At 33.7% G+C, this 22,259-nt stretch overlaps 1 protein-coding gene across 6 annotated transcripts in view; it reads right to left on the bottom strand.

The window, feature by feature from the left end:
• Positions 1-22,259, bottom strand: part of CWC22 (CWC22 spliceosome associated protein homolog) — a 63,399-nt gene that overhangs the window by 9,095 nt on the left and 32,045 nt on the right. For all 6 annotated transcript variants that reach the window (XM_058300554.2, XM_071216242.1, XM_058300555.2 and 3 more), the window contains 10 exons: positions 19,308-19,476; positions 18,881-18,934; positions 16,900-17,035; positions 16,593-16,799; positions 16,442-16,504; positions 10,937-11,041; positions 9,513-9,594; positions 3,984-4,044; positions 1,658-1,735; positions 824-976 (listed from right to left, as the gene is read on the bottom strand). In XM_058300554.2, the coding sequence (XP_058156537.1) occupies positions 824-976; positions 1,658-1,735; positions 3,984-4,044; positions 9,513-9,594; positions 10,937-11,041; positions 16,442-16,504; positions 16,593-16,799; positions 16,900-17,035; positions 18,881-18,934; positions 19,308-19,476 (1,108 nt within the window). The remainder of the gene's footprint in view (positions 1-823; positions 977-1,657; positions 1,736-3,983; positions 4,045-9,512; positions 9,595-10,936; positions 11,042-16,441; positions 16,505-16,592; positions 16,800-16,899; positions 17,036-18,880; positions 18,935-19,307; positions 19,477-22,259) is intronic.

Here is a 22,259-nt window from a genome sequence, read left to right as displayed (position 1 = left end):
ACAGAGACTGGACAGAGAGAGCAGACAGCAAGCAAGTGGCAAGGAGGGGATAAATAAAATAAATCTTAAAAAAAATTAAAAAATAAATAAAATAAAAGCAGCTTCCAGGTTTTATGGGTTATGTATTCAGGAAACCATATGTTAGTCAACTGTTTATAAAACAGATTTCATTTTTCTAAAGAGAAAGAAAAAGTTGGAAACGATCACCATTAGGCTACTGGGTTGGCTTACAAATGCCATTACTGTAGCAGGACAAAACTAGTACTTAAGAGCACTACAAAAATCTATTCAATGTTTTTAAGATAAATCATATTGCCTCATTCTACTGTAAGATTAAGTTATTCTCCGATATGATTCTCTTCTTTCTGTCTCTCTTCTTTCTGCCTGCTAGGACAACCACTTTTTCGGTGTCTTAACTGGAGAAATTATGGACATTACTTCTACAGGAAACAAAGGCAATAGCTCAGAGAAGCATGTGCCACCAAAATAGTGAAGCACATGGACGTAAGTGTGCAGGTATGCGTGTGCACATAAGCCATCACTATTAAAAAGCACTGTTAATATAGTCCCAGATGGTATTTCTTACTCCTATATAAAAATATATACACGCATATGAATATATACATATCTATATATAACATCTATTTAGTTTTTTAATCTCATTTATAACCTCAAAGATAGTGATTATGGTACAAATTTGCTACCCATTTCTTTTTAAAGCTCATTTCCCACATAATAAAAGTATAGCTATATTATACTTAAAACCTGCTTAAGAAAAACAGAGAATCAGAAAGGTAGAATAAATATTGAACCATTTACTTACACTCCATGGAAGTGAATCAGTGTATAAAAGGTGAGCAAACATCTTAGCAACATTTCTTAATTTGTTTGTTTCCAAGCGATGGATGGTATCATACTGTTCTTTGAATATACTTTCAAAAGATTCCATGTATTCTTTTTTTAGCATGCAAAAACGCTAATAAATAAAGAAATCAACTGTCAATAAAAATTGGAAGTAAACACCATTATGGACACACTAAATCTTTCTCAATTTACTGAATCAAAAGTAGGTAAATATTTTGTATTACTTTCAAACAAGATGTATCATATCTCACTTAAGTTTTTTTTTTTTTTTGCTGTAAATGAAATGCTCAAAAATTAAGTTAAAATACATGGTCCCTATCTACCTGGGACTTATATGCTAAAACAAACTTTCACATGTAGCTAAATCATAGACACATTTGCATACTCTACAAATGTATTTCTACCCAGTATAGAGTTTGGATTAAAAAATAATTTCGTTTAAGCTTTATTTGTGTTGCTCAAACATGTATTTGACTTCAGAAACTGCTTTAAGATTTTGCAAAGATAGTATTTAGTTGTCCTCTATTGAGAAACTGCTACAAAGCATGTGAAATTTTAAAAAGTTCTGAAAGAGTAATTTGTAAAGTTAAGACATTTCAAGACGGAAAGGTAAAGGAAGAAATTTCATTGAGGGAGGCAATCTGAAGAGGAAAACAAGTTTTTTTTTAGGAAAGTTATGTTGTTATATTAGACCCCCACCACAAAGCAGAAACATTAACTCACAATATTTGTGGTAAGAATTCTGTTAGTGCTCCTATTAAATTTCGACAAGAAAAACAAGGCTGGAACTCACCCCTGCCAATAAGCCAAAAAATTTCTCATATGTTCTTTGTTGGGCACAGCAATCAAGAATCATGTTGCAGAGTTCTTTCTATTGGAAAACAAATTGCATTAATGATTCCAAACATAAGGAATTCATACTGCATGATAATTTACCAGTATGATAGAAACTGTCTGAATTTTTAAATAATATTTTACAAAGAATGAAACTTTTATGCTTATAGATTTTTATAGCCTTCTGTCTGTCTGACGGCTTCTACAACTATTTATATTAATTAGGTTGATTATAAAATTCCAATCCATTTAAGTACAAACCACTTAAAGAAAACCTGGTATATGGAAGAGAGGGAGAGATTAAACATAATGTTTTCTTCAAATATAGGAGTGGATGTGGCTCAGTGGTTTACTACCTGCTTCCCATTTAAGAGGTCTCGGGTTCAATTCCCGGTACCTCCTAATTGGAAAAAAAAAAGGGGGATTCCATGAGGAATTCTTTAAATATATTCTTATTAGCACCATATCTAATAATATATCTCCAAAAGATTTAAACTCAATTACTAAGGAATATACTTAATTAGTATGGGAAAAGCAGAACAAGATGAGTAATATCATACTGAAAACTTAAAATGAGACTTCTCTGAACTCTGCTATATTATGTTAAGTTGATATATTAAAATGCATTTTAACTTTTCTACCAACTTAGTGTTTTATAATAATATAGTAGTTAATCAGTTTTTAAACAACATGGTAATATGCTGATAACATTTTTAATAAAGTCAGCATTACTTGCAAAACAAATTACTTTCTCTCCCAGACTACACGCAATTACAAGAGTTATTCCCTGTGGCTTACAATAATTAAATATTTTAACATTTTAATTAAATATTACAGTGATTTTAGGCAAGTCTTTTGAATAATCATATGCATGAAAACAAGACACTCTTCCAAATGTTATCAAAATATGTTGAGGTTAGTTCTAGAACACTATCTTCTAGATTAATAATAAAATTTGTAATAATTATATTCCTCAAAAAATGTGACAAGATCATACAGTAATTTTAGTCCCAATTATAATTTTAAAGGTTAATTTACTAATTTATTTCCAAATGACAATATATCAAGTAAAGCTAGAGTACAAATAAGCATGCCATTTTTAATACACCAATAAAGAAACTTAAAAAGAGGAAAAAAATATAATCTCTACTGGAACTACTAAATTCTGCTGCTACAATGTGAAAGCTGTGATAAACAACAACATAAACGAATGCGTGTGGTTGTATTCCAACAAAACAGGTTGTGAGGTGGAGTCATGGTGTGCCAAATCCTGTAACAGACCATATTTAAAGCCTTAAGAATTTATACCTAATAGTGACTTTGCTCAGAGTCAAAAAGATCTAGAAGAATAAGAAACTGAACAGACTTCACTTTGGCATCTGTGCCATGTCTACCACGTGTAAAGCAAGGTGTGAGAAATAAAATCTCCAAGCTTAGGCTCAAGTTCTAAGCCCTAAAATGCAGATGGGTATAGAGCATATACATGAAAAAAGAACTAAGAAAAAAAAAAATCCAAGCTAATCTACTCTACCCGGTTTTTATTATGCTTGGTATTAGGTTTATACGGTACATTAAACAGTAAAGTATACTAAGTTACAAGACTATGAGCCCCATAAAGTTAAGTGAGACCATATGTATTTTATGATCACTGAACCACTGACATCTTGCAGAGTTCCTGACACGTATGTGCAAAGTACATTTTTGTTCAGTGAATAAATGAAAAAATAAAATACAGATTCTTCAATATCCAATTACAGCAAAAGAACGATATGTGCTGTGGTCTTTATAATTTCTTCCACAAGACAATGTTTAGTGCATAAAGATGGACCAGGTAATTCACTAGAGAGCAAATTTCTTACTGCACTTAAGCTACAATTCAATTTACAGGTATCTACTCACATATTCTGTCTTAAGGGTGGTGGTCCAGGGACTGTTCCCTCTCTTCCCACACCCTATCCAAGCAGCCAGCTTAATTCACTGGAGCAAGGAGCATTTGTGAAACACCATAGGAATCCTAAGCTTTGAGTTAATTTTAAAATTTTAGAAAACCTACATTTAAAAATATATATGGGACATATTTAGTACTGAGTTATTGCTTCAATTCACTAAACCTACTTTTTAACTGTCTTAAACATTTTTATAACCAAAATACTGTTTCTTAATAGATTAACAAAAGTTTTAATTTACTGTTTGAATCTCAGGGAACTCCATTTTCTTTAACTGTCTTAAACGTTTTTATAATCAATATATTGTTTCTTAATAGATAAACAAAAATTTTAACTTACTGTTTGACTTTCAGGGAACTCCATTTTCAGCAGTTTGTGAGCACATTCTTCAAAATCTAAACTGGAGACAAAATGGTCACAATAGGTTAAAAGCTTGCAGCACAGTTAACTGTAGCACTCATTTACACCAAAAATCTTACCTTAGAAATTGTTCTGAATATTTTTATTTTAATTTTCTATTACCATATCTTGTGTTTGAAGAAAAACATAGCTCTTTATAAAAATACGGGTAATAAAAATATAACTAAAATTTAACTGAAATAAATTTGCATAGCATAGAAACTGTGCTAACCTCCCCTGAAGCAACCTGGCAAATTAATCAATGCAATCCATTCAATTGTACCAAATGAAGTGTGGGGGATGCTCAACATTCCTGCCTGGTAAGCTACTTCCTAGTAAGTTGCCATGTTTGTTCCACCAACTAAATTCCATGTTTACCAAGAGGGAATTGTTCCCTATGTGTGCTGGTTATTCTTATTATAACTGAGTATTTTAATTAAATGTAAATCCAAAAGAAAGTATTGTTTCTTTGGAAAGACAAAATAAATCTGTAAATTAACTACATATGACTAAGATGTAGACAAATCACATTTATGAGACTGGGGAAAAAAGTATAAAACAGGAAAGGATTCCGACCTCAGGATTCTTTGCATGTTCTTTATGATTTTATTTCAATTTAAAGAAACTCGTGGAAATCATAGATTATTGGGTAAGGTGTATGAAAGAAGGATGACACGGAACTTGAAAAGCCTGATTAACACTCAAACAAAGGACCTGAAATCAAAAGACTGGTCGATGACTACCTTATATGTCTTAAGCAAAATAAAATGGCTATGAAAATATGCACCAAGAAACAAGAATATTGGACAAAATTGTCAGAATCATCTTTCTCAGAACTCTGGAAATTAGTCAAAGGACTGCAGAAACCTGGGGAGTATTTACTCAAGAAAAACAGCTAAATCTCTGTAAGCACAGTGAGCTTTCTGGCATTTCAGTTTGCCCTATTCCCATTACCTTACACTTCCCAACTCCGTAATAGCCTAAAACAAACAACAGCCCACAATCACGGTGAAAACGCAGCCTGGCAACCACTAGAACAGGCAGAACAGCTTGGAGTGCTTTCAAAGCCCCATTCTCCTCAACTTTCATTATTTGACTCTTGTGTGGTTCCCTGGAAAGTCCCCACTCAAAAGGTTTATCTTTATTTGTCCCGCCTCAAGAGCTAGATCAGCGGGAACAGCCTTTTACCCAGGGCTTATTTTTAAAAACAATCAATAAACAAAATGAAAAATCCTTTAGAGGAACTTAACAGCAGATTTGGGTAATCAGAAGAACAAACAAATGTAAAGCTGTGTCAACTGAGATGATCCAATGTGAGGAATAGAAGGAAAAAAAATGGGAAAAAAAATGAAGCATCTAGAACTCTGTATCTAGCAAAATTATACTGTAAAAATGAAGGAGAATGGAAGATTTCCCAGAAAAAAATTTTGTGCAATACTAAGGTTGAAATGGAAGGACACCGGACAGTAACTCGAATCTGCGTGAAATAAAGAGCACTGGTAAACCTAACTTAATAGGTAAATATAAGATGTCTGTTTGACGTCCCTCCTAAGGCGCAATTTCACACTCTTTTGCTCCGAAAGCAACAGCTTACCCTGCCACAGAGGCTCCCTCTTTTTACTTTTTCATTTGTTACATCAGGTGGAGTCCATTTCTGTGCCTTTGCAGATATAATCTTTGACTGGAAAAGAAGCTTATTGGGCTAAGAAGTTCTACATGTGGGCTGGGGGCGCTTCAGAATGTCACACCAAGTTAAAGGCAAAACTGGCAGCCAGAAACTGGAAGGGAAAGGGTAGACAGTTCACCGCCTAACGCAACGAACTTTGGCATCTCTTTGAGCCAGGAGGCTGGAAAAGGAAACCCCTACTTTCTGGGGCAACAGCATCTCTCAGGAAGCTTTGCTACTACAGGTTTTTGAAATCATGGGAGAGACATTTGTGATGTGCCACTGCAGCAAGGCATGTCGGAGGAGCACCATCAAAAGCCAAAGGCGAAAATGAATGGAAAGAAACATGTCAATAGGGCACCCTGGCTGTCTCAGGGTGAGATGGGCTGGGTTTTTTTCTCTCTCTTTATACTGTTTCATTGTTTCCAAATTTTCTATTATCTGTTTAGCAGTGAAAAAAGGAAAAAATTAAAAAAGAACTACGCGACAGGGCAGAAAAAAATATAAATATAAATGTATTATCTGTTTGTAACTATTTTTTCTCTCCTAACTGTACTAAAAAATAAGTGCATAAAGCAATAATTATATATCTACTTTGATGAATGTAAATAAATAATTTGTATGACAATATATAGCACGAGAGAGGTGAAAGGGAAGGGAGCTCTATAGGAGCAAAGCTTTGCACATTACTGGAATATAACTTGATTGTTATAAATAAATTAAGATGATAATTGTACTCCACGGGGCAACCACTAAGAATATAATAAAAGAGAAAAAATAGCAAAATAAAAAAAAACCTATTAAAATAAAAGAAGGCAGTAACAGAGGAATACAGGAGGAAAAAAGAAATAATTTAGGAAACAAATAATAAAATGGCAGATGCAAATTCTACCTTATCAGTCATTACATTAAATGTAAACAGATTAAACACTCTAATCAAAAGGTAGATATTGGCAGAATGTATTAAAAAACAAAGTAAAACAAAACATGATCCAACTACATTATGCCTATAAGAGACACACTTTAGTTTCAAGGGCACAAATAGGTTGAGAGGAAAAGGATGGAAAAAGGGAGACACCATGCAAACAGTAACCAAAGCAGGGCTGGAATAGTTATATTAATAAAAGATCTTTAAAACAAAAATCCTTACTAGTGGGACAAAGAAGGATATTTTAAAATGATAAAAAGGTCAACTCATCAAGAATATATAACAATTATAAACATATATGCATGTAACAACAGAGCCCCAAAATACATGAAGCATAAAACAGGCAGAAATGAAGAGGAGAAACAGATAATTCAACAAGAGTTTAAGACTTCAATACTCCACTTTCAATAATGTAAAAAACTAGACAGAAGATCAGTAAGGAAATAGAAGACTTGAACAACACAAAAACCAACAAGACCTAAGACCTAACAGTTATTTACAGTACACTCGATCCAACAATCACAGAATATACACACTCAAGTACACATGGAACATTCTACAGGAGATACGTTAGGTGATGAAACAAGCCTCAATAAATTAAAAAGTCTGAAATCATACAAAATATATTCTCCAACCAAAATGGAATGAAATGCTATCCACTGGAGATTATCAATTTAAACTCACACTAAAATTTAGGTGTACTTCATATCATCATCATTAGTACTGGGTATAGGTATTTCTTTTTTTAAGACAGTATACCCTGTTGGCTATTTTAATGACCAATAATGGCACTTCTTTGTCTCGAGTAATATTTATTTAATAACTAAGATTTTTCATTATGATTTATAATCCCATTTTAAGAACCTTCTACTCATGTCCTTAAAATACATTTCTTAGGTTTTAGTTCTATAAATTTATATCAGCTTTATAGTATAGAAATTCTTTGTGTTATATAATTTTAAAATTAGGCATATATTGGCTGAGGACTCTTAAAAATCAGCATATTAAATAGCTGGATGAACAGAAAGAATGACATGACAAATGCAGCAAAATATTAAAATTGGTGGATCTGGGCATCTGGGCCAGGGGTTTGTTGGGAGTTCTCTGTATGGGTTTTGTAGTATTTTTACAACTGCGCCCTGTCAGTTTGAAATTATTTCAATGCAAAATGTTTAAGACAAAAAACAACAACAAAAAACCCAACACATAAGACAGCAGTTAATGAGGACCATTATATAATGGTGGCTGTCACTTATCTCTTTTTTTTAAAGGTTTTTTAATTTATTTTTTCCCCCTCCCTCCATTGTCTGCTCTGTTGCTCTGTATCCATTTGCTGTGTTCTTCTGTGTCTGCTTGTATTCCCATTAGGCGACTCCAGGATCTGAACCTGGGATCCAGAGTGGGAGAGAGGCGCTCATTCTCTTGCGACACCTCAGCTCTCTGGTTTGCTGCATCTCTTATTATCTCTCCTCTGTGTTTCTTTTTGTTGTGTCATCTTGCTGTGCAAGCTCTCTACATGGGCCAGCACTCCTGAAGGGGCCAGCACTCCTGAATGGGGCAGCATTCCTGAGTGGGGCAGCACTCCCGTGCGGGGCAGCACTCCCGTGCGGGGCAGCACTCCCGTGCGGGGCAGCACTCCCATGTGGGGTAGCACTCTGTGCAGGCCAGCACTCCACATGGGCCAGCTTGCCATACGGTCCAGGTTGCCTTCACCAGGACGCCCTGGGTAACCCTTGACCTCCTACATGGTAGACGGGAGTCCAATCAGTTGAGCCACATCTGCTTCCCTCACTTATCTCTTAATGTTTTAATTTTCCAAGTTTTTTGTGTGATTCAGAAATTATCAAGATTAGGTCAACTGAAAAAAAAGTCTCTTAAATAATGGCTCAAAGATCACCACTATAACTCCTCAAAGAACATTAACAGCAACATTAGAACAGTGAATCTACTGTTCACAACTGATCACTGTTGGATGAACAAAAAAGGACAAATGAAAAGCCCAAATATTTATCACAAAAATATTTTTTTCTTTGTGTGAAAGGTAAACAGCTAAGGCTAAACCAAAAAACTTCCAACCAATGTTTTAATGTTTAACGTTTCTCTATTAGAAGATGAATCTAAAGCCAAAAAGTTTTCAGACGGACTGAAAACAACATGACTCCTACTTATGAATCATTACTGCTATTACATCATATTATGGAAATATACAAAACACAGTAACAAAACAAAACTGAGAAAACGTTCTTCTAACTGTAAAATGTAAACATTGTGTCCACTAACTCAATAGTGTAATTTGCATATAAAGCAACAGAGGCATTCAACATTTAACTTTCTCAGTTATCTTTTCAAAACCAAACTTATAGAGGCTTTGAAGTAGTTTTGTTTTTGTGATATCATAGTAGTTTTTACTTAACCTTACTTCAAAGTGCCCTCAAAACCTTCTTCTAAGTCTAATTACTATTTTCATTTATATTAATTTTCATCTGCATAGTAAATCAATGTCCAAGTTATAACTGCTTCTCTCCTTAGAAGCAGAATTAGAAATAAAACATAATATATATATCATTAAATACTGAGTTGTTTCTATAAGAAAAATATGTTCAGGCTTTTATTAGTGATATTTAACTATAAGAAAGACAGAGATAAAAAATATTAAATTAAGTAACACAACTTGACCTTCCAAGTAAGTAGAGATAATTCACTCTTGCAGCAAAGATCTATATATAATAGGGATCGACAGATGAACATGAGCTTGGATAGGAGAAGAGGAGTAGGAAGTTTGAGAATCAGATTCTAAAATGCATCCTTTAGCTCCCTGCCACTGCCTGCCCCTGCCCAAATAAATAAAAAGAAAAGATCTACTATAGTACCTTACCTTGACTGAATAGCAAGATAAATTGTGCGACGAAATGAGACCAGATTAATTTCTGTTTTGTCATGGATAGTTACTTTTTGTCCTGCAAGAAAGTAAACATAATATTAAGATCTATAAAAATAAATGTGAAAAACTGAAAATGTATCTCTTTACAGTAAGTTTTTAATTCATAAATCTATTTAGAATCTCTTGGAGTTAAATAATAGTAATATTCTTTTCTACTGTGTAAATCAGGTATTTGTAGGATTCAAAGTAACTACTGCAAGCCTTCAACCATAACTTAGAGTATTTTAATAAGTTTTGTTTCTTCAATTTGTACAGAACAAAACCAGGAAAACGATGTTTTTTCAGTGTCACTTGTTTAGACTTTAAAAGACTACATTAATGTTACTGTTTGGTAATATATTATTTCTGGGATTATGAACAATATCTTGATAAATCAGTTGGAAGAATTATAACTTATGTGTAGAAATTCACTTTCAGAAGACACTGGACCATCGTGATGGGTTGAATGGGTCCAATAAAAATATGTCTACTTGTCAAAATTTTCTGTGGTCTAATGCATGAAAACCTTCTCATAAATATTTAATAGTTTGTATTTAAAGTCTTTCCACATAAAACAAAGAAATTCTAAGCTAAAAGGTAGTATATGGTTAGAAGATGTTTTCAATAAAAAAGACATTGGAAAAAGTTAAGCTTATTTTTATAAAATGTTCTAGAAGGGCAATTACACTCTAAGAGAGAACTAAAATATTATGATTTAAAAGGAAAAGACATACTTTTAATTGTTTGCAATCTGTAATACGTGTAAATATTGATCAGTTTATGTATGCTATGGTGTTTCTACTAAGACTTAATCAAAGCAAAGCAGAGATTCTTTTTCTGTGAAATAAGGTAACTGGAAGAGGGAGATCATGCTTGCTTCTGAACAAACATAGCTTTTGGCCTCCCTACACTATTTTGCCAAAATGAATAGCAAATATCTAGCATTCTCATCTGTTACATTCTTGCCAGAGTTATATAAATCACAAGCACTCAACCTGAATGTACATTTTTTCATAGTTTATATATAATATAATCAAAAGCATAAAATGACAAATAAAAACTATGCTATTAAGAAATGAATTTCTTTTAATATTTTTAGAGCAGAGTTTCTCAATCTCGGCAATAATGACATTTCAGGCTAGATAATTCTTTGTTGTAGGGGGCAGTCTTGTAATTTGTAGGATGTCTAACAGCATCTCTAGCCTTTAACCACGTGAGTACCTCATCACCCAGAAGTGACAATCAAAACTATCTCCAGATGCTGCCAAATGTCCCCAGGGGGCCAAAATTACCCCCTATTGATAGCCATTGTTCTCGTGAATTACACCGGTAATAATTCAATTTTAGAATATTATTTATTGAATAAACTGAACCTTTACCTTCTTCATCTTCTTCTCCCTCCTCCTCCTCTTCCTCTTCCTCCTCTTCACTACTTCCAGCATCCTGGTCTGTGTTTGAGTCACTATCTCCTTCATCAAGAATTTCTATAAGAACAAAGTAAATTTAGGGAAGCATTCATGAGCAAGTGATACACAGCTATCTTATTCTGAGAAGATAATTCTCAGTTCACTGAAATTCATAGTTGTGTAACAATTTACCAGTTAGCAAAGATGATCACACAGGCCTCATATTATTGCCTAGGTGGTCAGGAAGCATTAAACTGATTTGACTGGAGATAGCATATGTATTAGTCTTCTGCCAGGTGAAAGTGGCCAAAAAACAAAGAGTGATGAGAAGAACAAAGAAAAAGTAGATGAATGTTTTCCAAAATAGCAAGGGCATTAGAAAAATAAACTAGGAATAAAAACTAGCATATTGGCATCAAAATATTAGTTCATCATCATAAGGAAGACTGTGCTGAGGCGAGATATAGAAAAGAAATTAAGCTAAGAATGTACTTTGAAAGACAAAGAAGGGAGAAAATAATTGTATACTTTAGTGCTTTCTTCAAATAAACTAGTAATGACACTTTTATTAAGATATACAACTATTAAACATAGAGCCAATCATATATATATATAAAAAATGAAACTGTTTAAAAAGTTTAAAAACCTTTAAGAAAATTGGTAACATAAGCACTTTATTAAATTATTACTTCTTAAAATACAAAAAACATTCAGAATTAGATAAAAATAAGTGATATAAACCAGCGACTAAAGCCAGTTATCCAGGAATAAATGAAATAAACTAAAATTATATTTTGCTCAATAGAGTATGCTTTATTAACTTGATAAAAAATTTCATAAACCAGGCCAACATTTCACTTTTGCATTTCTATTATAATCAGTGAGTTTTTAATAGAAAGTTCTGGGGTCAAGTCATTTTTAGGAACATTTTAATTTTTTAAAATTTAGCCAAGCAGTATAAATCAGGAGCCAAATACATTAATAATACTCGATGTTAGGAAAGAACATTATACTGTGAGGAACAAATTAATTCTGAAAAAGGCAATCATCATTCAGCCCATATCTAACATAATACAAATCGCCTCAAGAATAGTTCTAACAAATGCAATTTCAAGAAGCAATGTGTAGTGTGAGTTTATCACTATATATCATGACTTATAGACAGATTTTTAAAAGAGGAAGCTATTCATAGTATTCAGTTGTAGAAGACAGGTACTCCTGCTGTTTTCCCAAATGCTGTAAGTCAGAAAACACCAGTACACTTGGGTCATTCTAAGGTGCTGATTACAAAAGCTGTGGCCATTTTTGAAAAAATGCCAGGTCCAGAACAACACCTTATGAAAGAATGGAGATCAAATGTATTATCTAATCGTTTATTCTCTCTTCATCGCTCTACTTTAGAACCAACTTTACTGGAATTACTTAGGCCAGGGGTTCTTAACAAGGGGTCTGTAAGCTTGAACTGAAATTCAAAAAAACATTATTTTTGCAGGGATGTGCTGGTGCTGGTGTGATATATTTATTAACTAATACACAGTATAGTGTGGACTTAGTAAGGGGTCTGTGGTTTTCACCTGATTGACTATGGAACAAAAAAGGTTAAGAACTCCTGTTTTAGGCAATGACAAAGGGATTTCATGAACTGATTAAACTAAGCAGTGGTGTTCAAAGTATAGTCTATGAACCATTGTGGGGATCACTGATCCCTATTAGGTGGTTTGTAAAGTCAAAACTATTTTCACAATAATACCAATATATTATCTGCCTTTCCCACTGTGCTAACATTTACAATGATAATCCAAAAGCAATGGGGGTTAAAACTGTTACAACCCTAGCACAAATCAAGGCACCAAACTATACTACTAGTCAATGAATTCTTTACTGCCACATGCTTGCTGTAAGAAAAAAAAAATGCAGTTTAACCTAAGAATGTTCTTGATAAAGAAGTAAAACATTATTAATTTTATTGAATCTTAGCCCTCAAGTGTAGGCCTTTATAATATTCTGAATGACAAAATGAAGTTTGTGTATAGCACTTCGTTAAAGACAGATGTACAATAGTGATGGTACCTCAAGGGAAAAGAACTTGTGCAATTGTTTGAGTTGTGAGATGAACTAGCTGCTTTTTTCATTTTTACTTGAAAAATGGCTGGCAAACTATAGTTGCTAGGTATTTGGCAGGCATTTTCTCAAATAAAAACAAAGTTAGCTTGTCACTTCAAGGAAAGCAACTAAGAGTACCTGCCCCCATGACAAAATTAAGAGTTTTCAAGAGAAAATTAGAATTTTGGAAAACATGTATTGATCATTCAAAGCTTGACAGCTCCTAATACTTAAAACTTTTTAAATGAGATAGGTGGTAATATTAACAACAAATGTGATTTTTTGATACCATATATTGATGTGTTAAAATTCAGAAGATAAATCAGTAATTTCTAAATGACCTGTGCAACCATGGATGGGTAAAAAATCCATTAGTGGCAAACTAATGGATTTTAATGCAACATAGTATGAGAAGTTCACTAAATATATTATGTCAGATTTCACATCACAATTAATCTTTTAAAAATTTCCATCTGTTGAATACTGGCATATTAACAAGGAAGAATACAAGCTATTAAACTATTTTTACAACTACATTTCTGTGAGGCTAGATTTTCTACATATACTTCAATAAAAACAAAATATTGGGGGAGCAGATGTGGCCTCAGATACTTGAGTGCCCACTTCCCACATGGTTGGTTCAAGCTTGGTTCCCAGTGCCTCCTAAAGAAAACAAACAACGAGCAGAAAATAAGCAAAAACAAATGAGCAGGGAGTGGAAGTGGCTCAAGCTGTCTAGTACTCGCCTCCCACATGGGAGGTCCTGGCTTTGGTAAGTGGTGCCTCCTAAAGAAAACAAAACAGACAACAAGGAAAAACAATAAGCAAGCAACCAGCAAAACAGATGAGGTAGCCAATTCAGGGGAGCCAATGTGGCCCAATGATCGAGTGCCAACCTCCTGCATAAGAGGTCCCAGCAGATTCAATCTCTGGACCCAGTACCTCAAAAAAAAAAAGTACTGCAACGGACTAAATGTAGAAGTAGAGATGAGAATCAAGCTATTTCATATTAAGCCAAGCATTAAACAGATTGGAAAAAATATAAAACATGCCATTCTTCTCAATAAATTTGTCTTATAAAATAGTTATTTTTCATAAAAATATGTAACTTATGTTAGCACATCCTGGCTTTATCATTTTAATGAATTATTAAAATTTTTTTTTACGTTCTCAGTTTCAATTTCTAATGTAGTAATTTATCCATAGATTTAACCCACATAAACAAAAGCTCTTTGGGATCCTCAAATATTTTCAAGAGTGTAAAGGAATCTTGAGGCCAAAGAGTTTGAGAACTCCTATAACAAAGTAGTGACTTTCTTGGCTAACTGCCCAAAACTCTAAATAAATGGATTACACCAGGTGTAATATGAAATCCACAAAACATTTGGCACCTTTTAGACAGACTACAGGAAGAGAGATTCATAAAAAAAAGAAGCCAAAATGAATCTAAGGAGTTCTTCATGTTTGGAAACTAAATTTTCACAGAAAAAGGAATCTGGTCTGGTGTAGTGAAATGCCCCTAGGAAATCCGTACCTAAGAAGAGAAACCAACTGTACCAGATTTGTAGGATAAGGATGATACAGAAATGGAGGGCTTCCTGAACTTTTACTTTCTACTTCAACATTCTACTTCTAAGCATGACTGAAGCACACAATGCAGGAAATGGCAGAGCTTTAAATCTCTGCCCTCTGTTCCTGGAAGATTTCATGACAAAAAATAATATTCCCAGGTAAAATCACAACCAAGAGAAATGAACCAACAAAATTACTATTAAATGGTCCTCAACATTAGCTTTAAAAAAACATGATACAAATCTGAAAATAATCAATACTGGCTATCACTGTCTGAACATTCAGTTTGTGCTAATACAATATTTATCCTTATATGAACAAGTAACATTTATTTTTACATCAAGAAAGTAACTGTGGCGGTGGACTTGGCCCAGTGGTTAGGGCATCCATCTACCACATGGGAGGTCCGTGGTTCAAACCCCGGGCCTCCTTGACCCGTGTGGAGCTGGGCTATGCGTAGTGCTGATGCGCGCAAGGAGTGCCCTGCCACGCAGGGGTGTCCCCCGCGTAGGGGAGCCCCACGCGCAAGGAGTGCACCCCGTAAGGAGAGTTGCCCAGTGCAAAAGAAAGTGCAGCCTGCCCAGGAATGGTGCCGCACACACGGACAGCTGACACAAGATGATGCAACAAAAAGAAACACAGATTCCTGTGCTGCTGACGACAACAGAAGCGGACAAAGAAGTCACAGTAAATAGACACAGAGAACAGACAATGGGGTGGGGGTGGGGGGGGGGATGGGGAGAGAGATAAATAAACCTTAAAAAAAAAAAAAAAAGAAAGTAACTTGCTCCAGATCACAAAGACAAAATACAAAATGGCAAAGTCTCACCAAATTTGGTGCTTATAACATACTCATTATGCACAAATGATAATGAATTTATCATTTATTAGGTATTGATGCAGTACCTAGCATTGTGGTTTACGTTAGCAGAAGGAGAGATATTTATCAACCTGCCCTCAATAACAAAGGACAGCACTTTACAATAAAGGATACCATTGAATTGACTATTAAGTAGGGTGGCACAGACTCTAAGGGGTAGAGAATTTTAATACAGGGAATGAGTAATCTATGACCATTTCTTAAAGAGGGATGAGACTAAAAAGTTGCAGACAATTTAAAGAGAGGGAAAGAAGAGAGTGTCAATGATGTAAATAATTCAGAATGTAGTAATACCATGTTGTTATGTACTGAGTCATGTCCCCCACAAAGACATGTTCAAGTCCTAATCCTTGGTCTTGTGGATGTGAACTCATCATCTGTAAATGGATCTTCAAAGATCCTACTAGTTAAGATGAGGTCAAACTGATTCAGAGTGGGCCTTACTCTATTATTACTGAAGTCCTTATAATCAGAAAATTTGGACACAGTAAGCAGGATTGAGGAGAGAGGGGACAGATATATAATAGAGGCAGACACTGAGTTACAGATGGTTGGCAATCTACCACCAGAATGCTCTGTACTTCAGATAAAGCATGATCTTGCAGACACCCTGATTTTCAACTACTAGCCTCCAAAAATGAGAGACAAAAAATTCTTATTGCTAAAGCCAACCAGTCTGTGGTATTTGTTATAGTAGCTCTGGCAAACTAAGACACATGGGGAGGTACTAGAAAGAAAAACGACACATGGGCAACAGAGAAGAGAACAGCTTTATAAGAGGAGAGATATCTTTTGGCAGTGATGTTGGAAGTGAGGGGAGAAAATAAGTGATACAAAAATATTTCCTTTTTTATCAGTATTATATAACTTCCAAACTTGCCTCTGTCTACCCAAAATGAATTCTTTAAAAAAATTCCACATACCCTTCTTAATGGCTTTGTACTTCTCTTCATTCTCCATAAAATTAGGATCCATTTTGAAAACATCTTAAAAAAAATAAATCAGAAGTTAAGTATACATATTCTGTATTAAATTTGTTGGTGCCCTATTTCCCAATCCCTGCTCTAAACATACTAAGAACATCTTCTGGATTATAATCATCCTCCAGTGGGAGCATATGGGTGAACTGATCATCTTCTTCCACTAGGTCAAGTCCCTCCAGGATAACAGGGTGGTCTTTGAATCCATCCTTACGTACTGCAAACATCACTTCAATCATATACTGAACTCTTTTGTCAATTTCGGACTCATGGAGAATGTTTCGAAGGCGTTCAAAAATAGCTGAAGTTAAACAGAAAAAAAAGAACAGTAAAATAAACAATAAACATTATAACAATAATAATTTTTTAAAAGTTCAATATCAAAGCCAGGATATACTTACCATTAATTCCTCTTGGTGACACTTCTGTTAATTTGAGACCACATTCCTTTAGAAAACCAATAGCTACTTCAACACTATCATCTGTTGGTCTTTCCAGGAGTAAAGTAAGCATCTCTAAGCATAAAACTTCATGTGCCTTAAATAGAATGCAGATGTTTAAAAGAAAGAAAACACTTTTACACATATTAACTTACTATTGATAAAAACCTAAACATTAGTAAATCTTTTTTTTTGAAATATTACACATGATAAGCAGTTTTATAATGTACCCAGAAATACACCATAGCATACAAATTTTCTTTCATTTTCATTATGCATCTGTTAAGAACTTCTATATTTCAATTACAGCTATGTGTCTTACCTCCAGAAGAAATATTCTTACATACTATACACAGGAAATACTATAGTTAACCTCAAAAGAGAAGTTAAAAATGGTATAAATTTTTTTTTTTAGGAGGCAACAGGGACCTCGCACATAGGAAGCAGGAACTCAACCAACTAAGCTACACCTGCTCCCCGATATACTAATTTTTAATCTGAGATAATTATTTTCATAATCATATTAAAAATAGTAATAAATCCTTTTTATAACAAATTCTTCTCCATGACCACAACTCTATATACTCACTTCCCAATTCATTCTAAATTATGTTTGAGAGCAAATAATTCTTAAGTTACACGAATATTAATTTTATTAGAAAATATCTTAAGTACACAAAGACAATTTTCAATACTTCCTTTTTATTTTTTAATTAAATCAAACTATCATACTGGTCATGTTCAAAAATTAATTTTATAAACAATGCCAGAGTGGGAATAAAATTGAGAACTAGAAAACATATTCAAGACATCATACATATATATATATATATATATGTATCTTTCTAAAGTATTTATTTGAGATGGGGAGGGGAAAAGTCTAGATTCCAACTCAGGAGAAGAACTTCCTTACAGTGAACAAAACACCAAAAACACATATGTATTTTTTTTTTAAAGACGAACAGTCTTATATCAGTGACAAGAAAATATTACTTTCTTCCACAGGCGGGAAGATGCAAAATATTTATCATTATAACTGTTTTGTGGCAAAGCCAACAATACTTCCAATATAAATACAACAGACATTCAAACTCTGAAACACATTATCTGTGTTGTTAGAGACATGAAATTATGTTTCCATGGTCTTAAGTAGTAAGCAATCATTGTAGTAATATATATATAATGGTTAATTAGGCTAAAATCTAAAAGGTTCCTAAGTGTGAACACTGGAAAGAATTTCATGTAGGTAAGAAAAAAAATATTCTTTACTGTCACAGAGTCACAGAAATAAGATTGTATGATTTCAAAATTCTTCCTGTTAAGCACAGATATTAAATTAAAAATAGTTATATATATCTGACAAAACCTTTGAGTATGACCAAGAGCAATTTTACTATTTTCAAGTTTTAGCATAAGCTAAATCAAACTTTCATATAGTGGGTGAACACAAAATAAAAAAACCTGAACAGTAAAGTGGCAAAATTATTTGCATTTGAAACAGATTAAAAGTAGTTTATCTACTATATATTATAAACTGATTCTAAAAATATCTGCTACTATAGCTGTTTTTATAGAATAACAGGTATTTATTAGGTTCTTATGATACCAGATAAAGGGAAAAATGCAGAAGAGATACCAATTTTATTGTTTTTATAAAAATGATTAAATTACATTCTCTGAGGGAACAATCTGTAGTCAAGTAACCATGTATAGTATTAAGAGTTTGGATCAACTTCGTAAAATTCCGAAAAGGGCTTTGGTGTATCTTTATATGAAAGAACATTAAATGCATTTATTATAGTTTCAAAAACTAAACTATCATCCAAGATATTTATCCTAAGGACTATAAATCAAACAACAAAAAAGGTGTGTCACTGAAGTAGCACCAAGTCTGTGGTCTAATGCTACTAAACGGGACCAAGTTCTGAGGATAACTACTTACCACATTTTGGTTAATAAGATGTGCCACAAATTTTGAAGCAGTCAAACAAAGTTGCTGAAAAGTGAAGGTAAAGTCAAAGTTAATCTAAAAATTAAAATCAATTTTCAGTTTTCTATAGACTACAGCAAACACTACTTAAAATGTGTAATAAACAAGGCCGATTTTTATATTATAAGCTATAAGATAAAATCTAATACATATATGCACACACAAAACTAAAAAACAAAACAAAAAATTAATACATGTGGAAAAGAGCCATTTCTAAGCCATCATTTTTTGTGACTCATCATTAGTGACTGGGGATATTTAACAGGACAATATTTAAAAAACATTCCTCTGTAGAAATCAACATTGCTTTCTACTATTTTATATTGATTTATTAGTCTGTCCCTACGTGGCAGTCTACATTCAAGTTCATCATATATACCTTATCATTTCTTCGATAGCCTTTTCGAAAATTAAGAATTAACCTCCTGAGGATTAATTCTCCGATTTGTGGAAATTTTGAGTTGATAATTGCCACTAGTGCTGCATAAACATGGGTGAAAATTGGAGAAGCACTCTGTGCTTGCAAAACAGACCTGGATAGCAGTCCTCTGTTTAAAAAAGAAGAAGAAAAAAAGGAGACAATAATTACCATGTAATTAGAACAAAGAAAATAAAGTGATTTAAAATGCTAGTAATACTCTTCCTCTGTAAATAAACACGGTAGCTAAATCAGGACTAATTTTCACCACTTCATCTATGGGGTTTATCATACGAAGAAATACTGCTTTATGAGAAAATAAAACTCAAATTTATTCATTTGTAAAACAGATTTAGATTGCAAATTTTTCTTCTGATTTTTTTTCTTTCTAGATAAAATTCTTTCCCTGCTCTTACCTGTTATATCTAATAATTACAAGATTTCTAAACTTCTTAGAAATAACTTGCTTAATATTTTCACAAAAGAGAAAGGAAAAATATAAGACCTCCTTCACAAGAACTAAATGTAGATTTAACATACAATTTTCATTATGTGTCCATCATTTATATAAAATTAAGTCTATTTTTAATGAAATAAAACTGAAGATTCTGACTACCCTTTTGAGAGATAAAGACAATAAATGCATTACAGAATTAATGTTAAAACGTAACAGAAAAACAAAAGGTTCTACTTGTAATACATTTTTAAATGGCCATGTTTCTATATGCATTGGATGAGGAAGGGGAGAACTATAGCGTAGGAAGTGTTATTTTTTAACAAAGCAATAACAATTATTGAATTGCCAAAAGGCAACTTTTTTTTTTTTAAAGAATTTTCACACTTTGTATGACAACTAAATCACAACACTAGAAAAAGAGAAAAAGATCCCAGCACACACAAGAGAGGGAACTAAAGGAGAAAATAGGTAAAATGCAAAGAATTGAGCCCAGGAGTCACACGAACCTGTTTAATCTGGGTAGGCCACTTAATGCCTACTTAACCTTGCTGAACCTACCTTTTGAAATGGTTGTAAGGAAAAGAAGTTAAGAGTATTTAGCACAGGGCCTGGCATGTAACTGCTCTATTAACTGTTAACAAAATACCTGTCACTTTTCATGCATTTATGAAAACTTTTTCATGGAATTATGAAAAATATCTGAGTAAAGTTTGAGGGACAAAATTAACCATTCTCTTTTATTCTGTTTTGCTCTAAGACAATTTTAACTTGGTATTATAAGAATATAGCCATACTTATTAGCCAAACTTTAGGGCATGATATCAAGTCAATTTATGTCATTTCCCAAATTTCATTCCCAGGAACTCTATGTGAGAGAACTGTTAATAAGATCTTCTCCAAAGGGGTTCTACTGTTTACTACATTTGGACAATAAATGCTACATATACTGACAACCTCCCGAATACTCAAATTATTGGTATATTAAAACGCCTGAAAGTTCAACAATCAAGAAAATAGTTGAACTTTATTTCAGAGTTTTCAAGACACTTCTTCTTTAAAATAAAGCTATTACCACTTTGGAAAAGGCTGCCTTAAATTAATAAATAGAGGAGCAGTACAGCTCAGTGTTTCAGAGCACAGACTGTTGTGTCAGACTGCCTATGTTCAAACTGATAAATACGTGTAGAGCCCCTTACATTCAAAATAAAACATGTTTTAATTTATGGGAAAGAAGTATGGAAAAATATCATTCTAGGTACGCGCTTCAGGCAAACCTATATTTCAAAAACATTTAGGAAAATATTTGCTCTTCTAACTTTGGTGATTTGCAAGGCTAGTATAGTATCTCACCATTGCCTCTGGTTGCCTAGCCTGTGTTTCATTAATCTTACATCACTATTTAAGTCACACAGCAAGATACTAGAAGAATTAAATGATTAACACAGTCTAGATAGTTAATAGAACCAGAATATAAATTCATGCTTTATTAACAGATAATCTTTGGCAAAATAAAAAGATTTCAATGAGAAAAGGATGCTCTCTTCACAAAGGCACTACCTTTCTTTGAGGCAGAGCCACCTGGATTCTAAAAGCAATGAAGAGGTAGGTTCTATTGTGGTTCTGAGGCTGAGAAGTTATCAGTATCAGATCTTAAGCAAAACTAATCTGCTTCTCTAATCTGCTTCTTTCTAAGTAAAATCAAGAGGGCTATACCTACTTTGAAGGACAGTGGCTGTATGCTGGTCAACTTCCCCCACAGCATGCTACACCTTGCCTTATATACCCAATCAATGTTCATTTTTATCCCCCTCTCGTTTGTTTTTATCCTGTCTGCTCTCTGTGTCCATTTGCTGTACGATTCTTCTGTGTATTTATTTTTATTTATTTCCCACCCCCGCCTTGCAGCTTGCTTGCTGTCTGCTTCATGTCCATTCTCTGCATGCTCTTCTGCATTTTTGCTTGTCTCCCCCCCGCCCCCGCCCTTTTTTGTCACCTTGCTGAGTTGGCTTTCCGTGGCGCTTGTGACACTCCGCAGCGTGCAGGCAAGCCTGCCTTCACAAGGAGGCCTCGGACAAGAATCCAGGGCCTCCCATATGGTAGACAGGAGCCCAACTAGTTGAGCCACAACTTCTACCAATCAATGTTTTATGAGATGAGTCAGGGTCACGTGAAATGACATAAGAAAACAGCCCTCTGATCATAAAATAATAAATAGAATATAGGATATTTTTATTTCCTGACCCTTTAAAATATCATCAATAACTTAAGACTACACAGAAAATGCTAAGCCACTCCCATCTGCTTTTCTAAAATTCATTGATCTTTTTAATTTCTCTGACATTTTCAGTCTGCTTTAAGAAATTAAATTGTTTTGAGGTAGCTCATTACCTTCCTTTACCTCCCTCTCTCTCTCTATTGTCATTACTGGGTTTAAATAATTTGAGGCATTCGGTAAA

The sequence above is a fragment of the Dasypus novemcinctus genome, chromosome 7 (genome assembly GCF_030445035.2).
Source record: "Dasypus novemcinctus isolate mDasNov1 chromosome 7, mDasNov1.1.hap2, whole genome shotgun sequence".
In the NCBI taxonomy this organism is placed as follows: Eukaryota; Metazoa; Chordata; class Mammalia; order Cingulata; family Dasypodidae; genus Dasypus; species Dasypus novemcinctus.
This window is presented reverse-complemented; position numbering and strand designations above follow the sequence as displayed.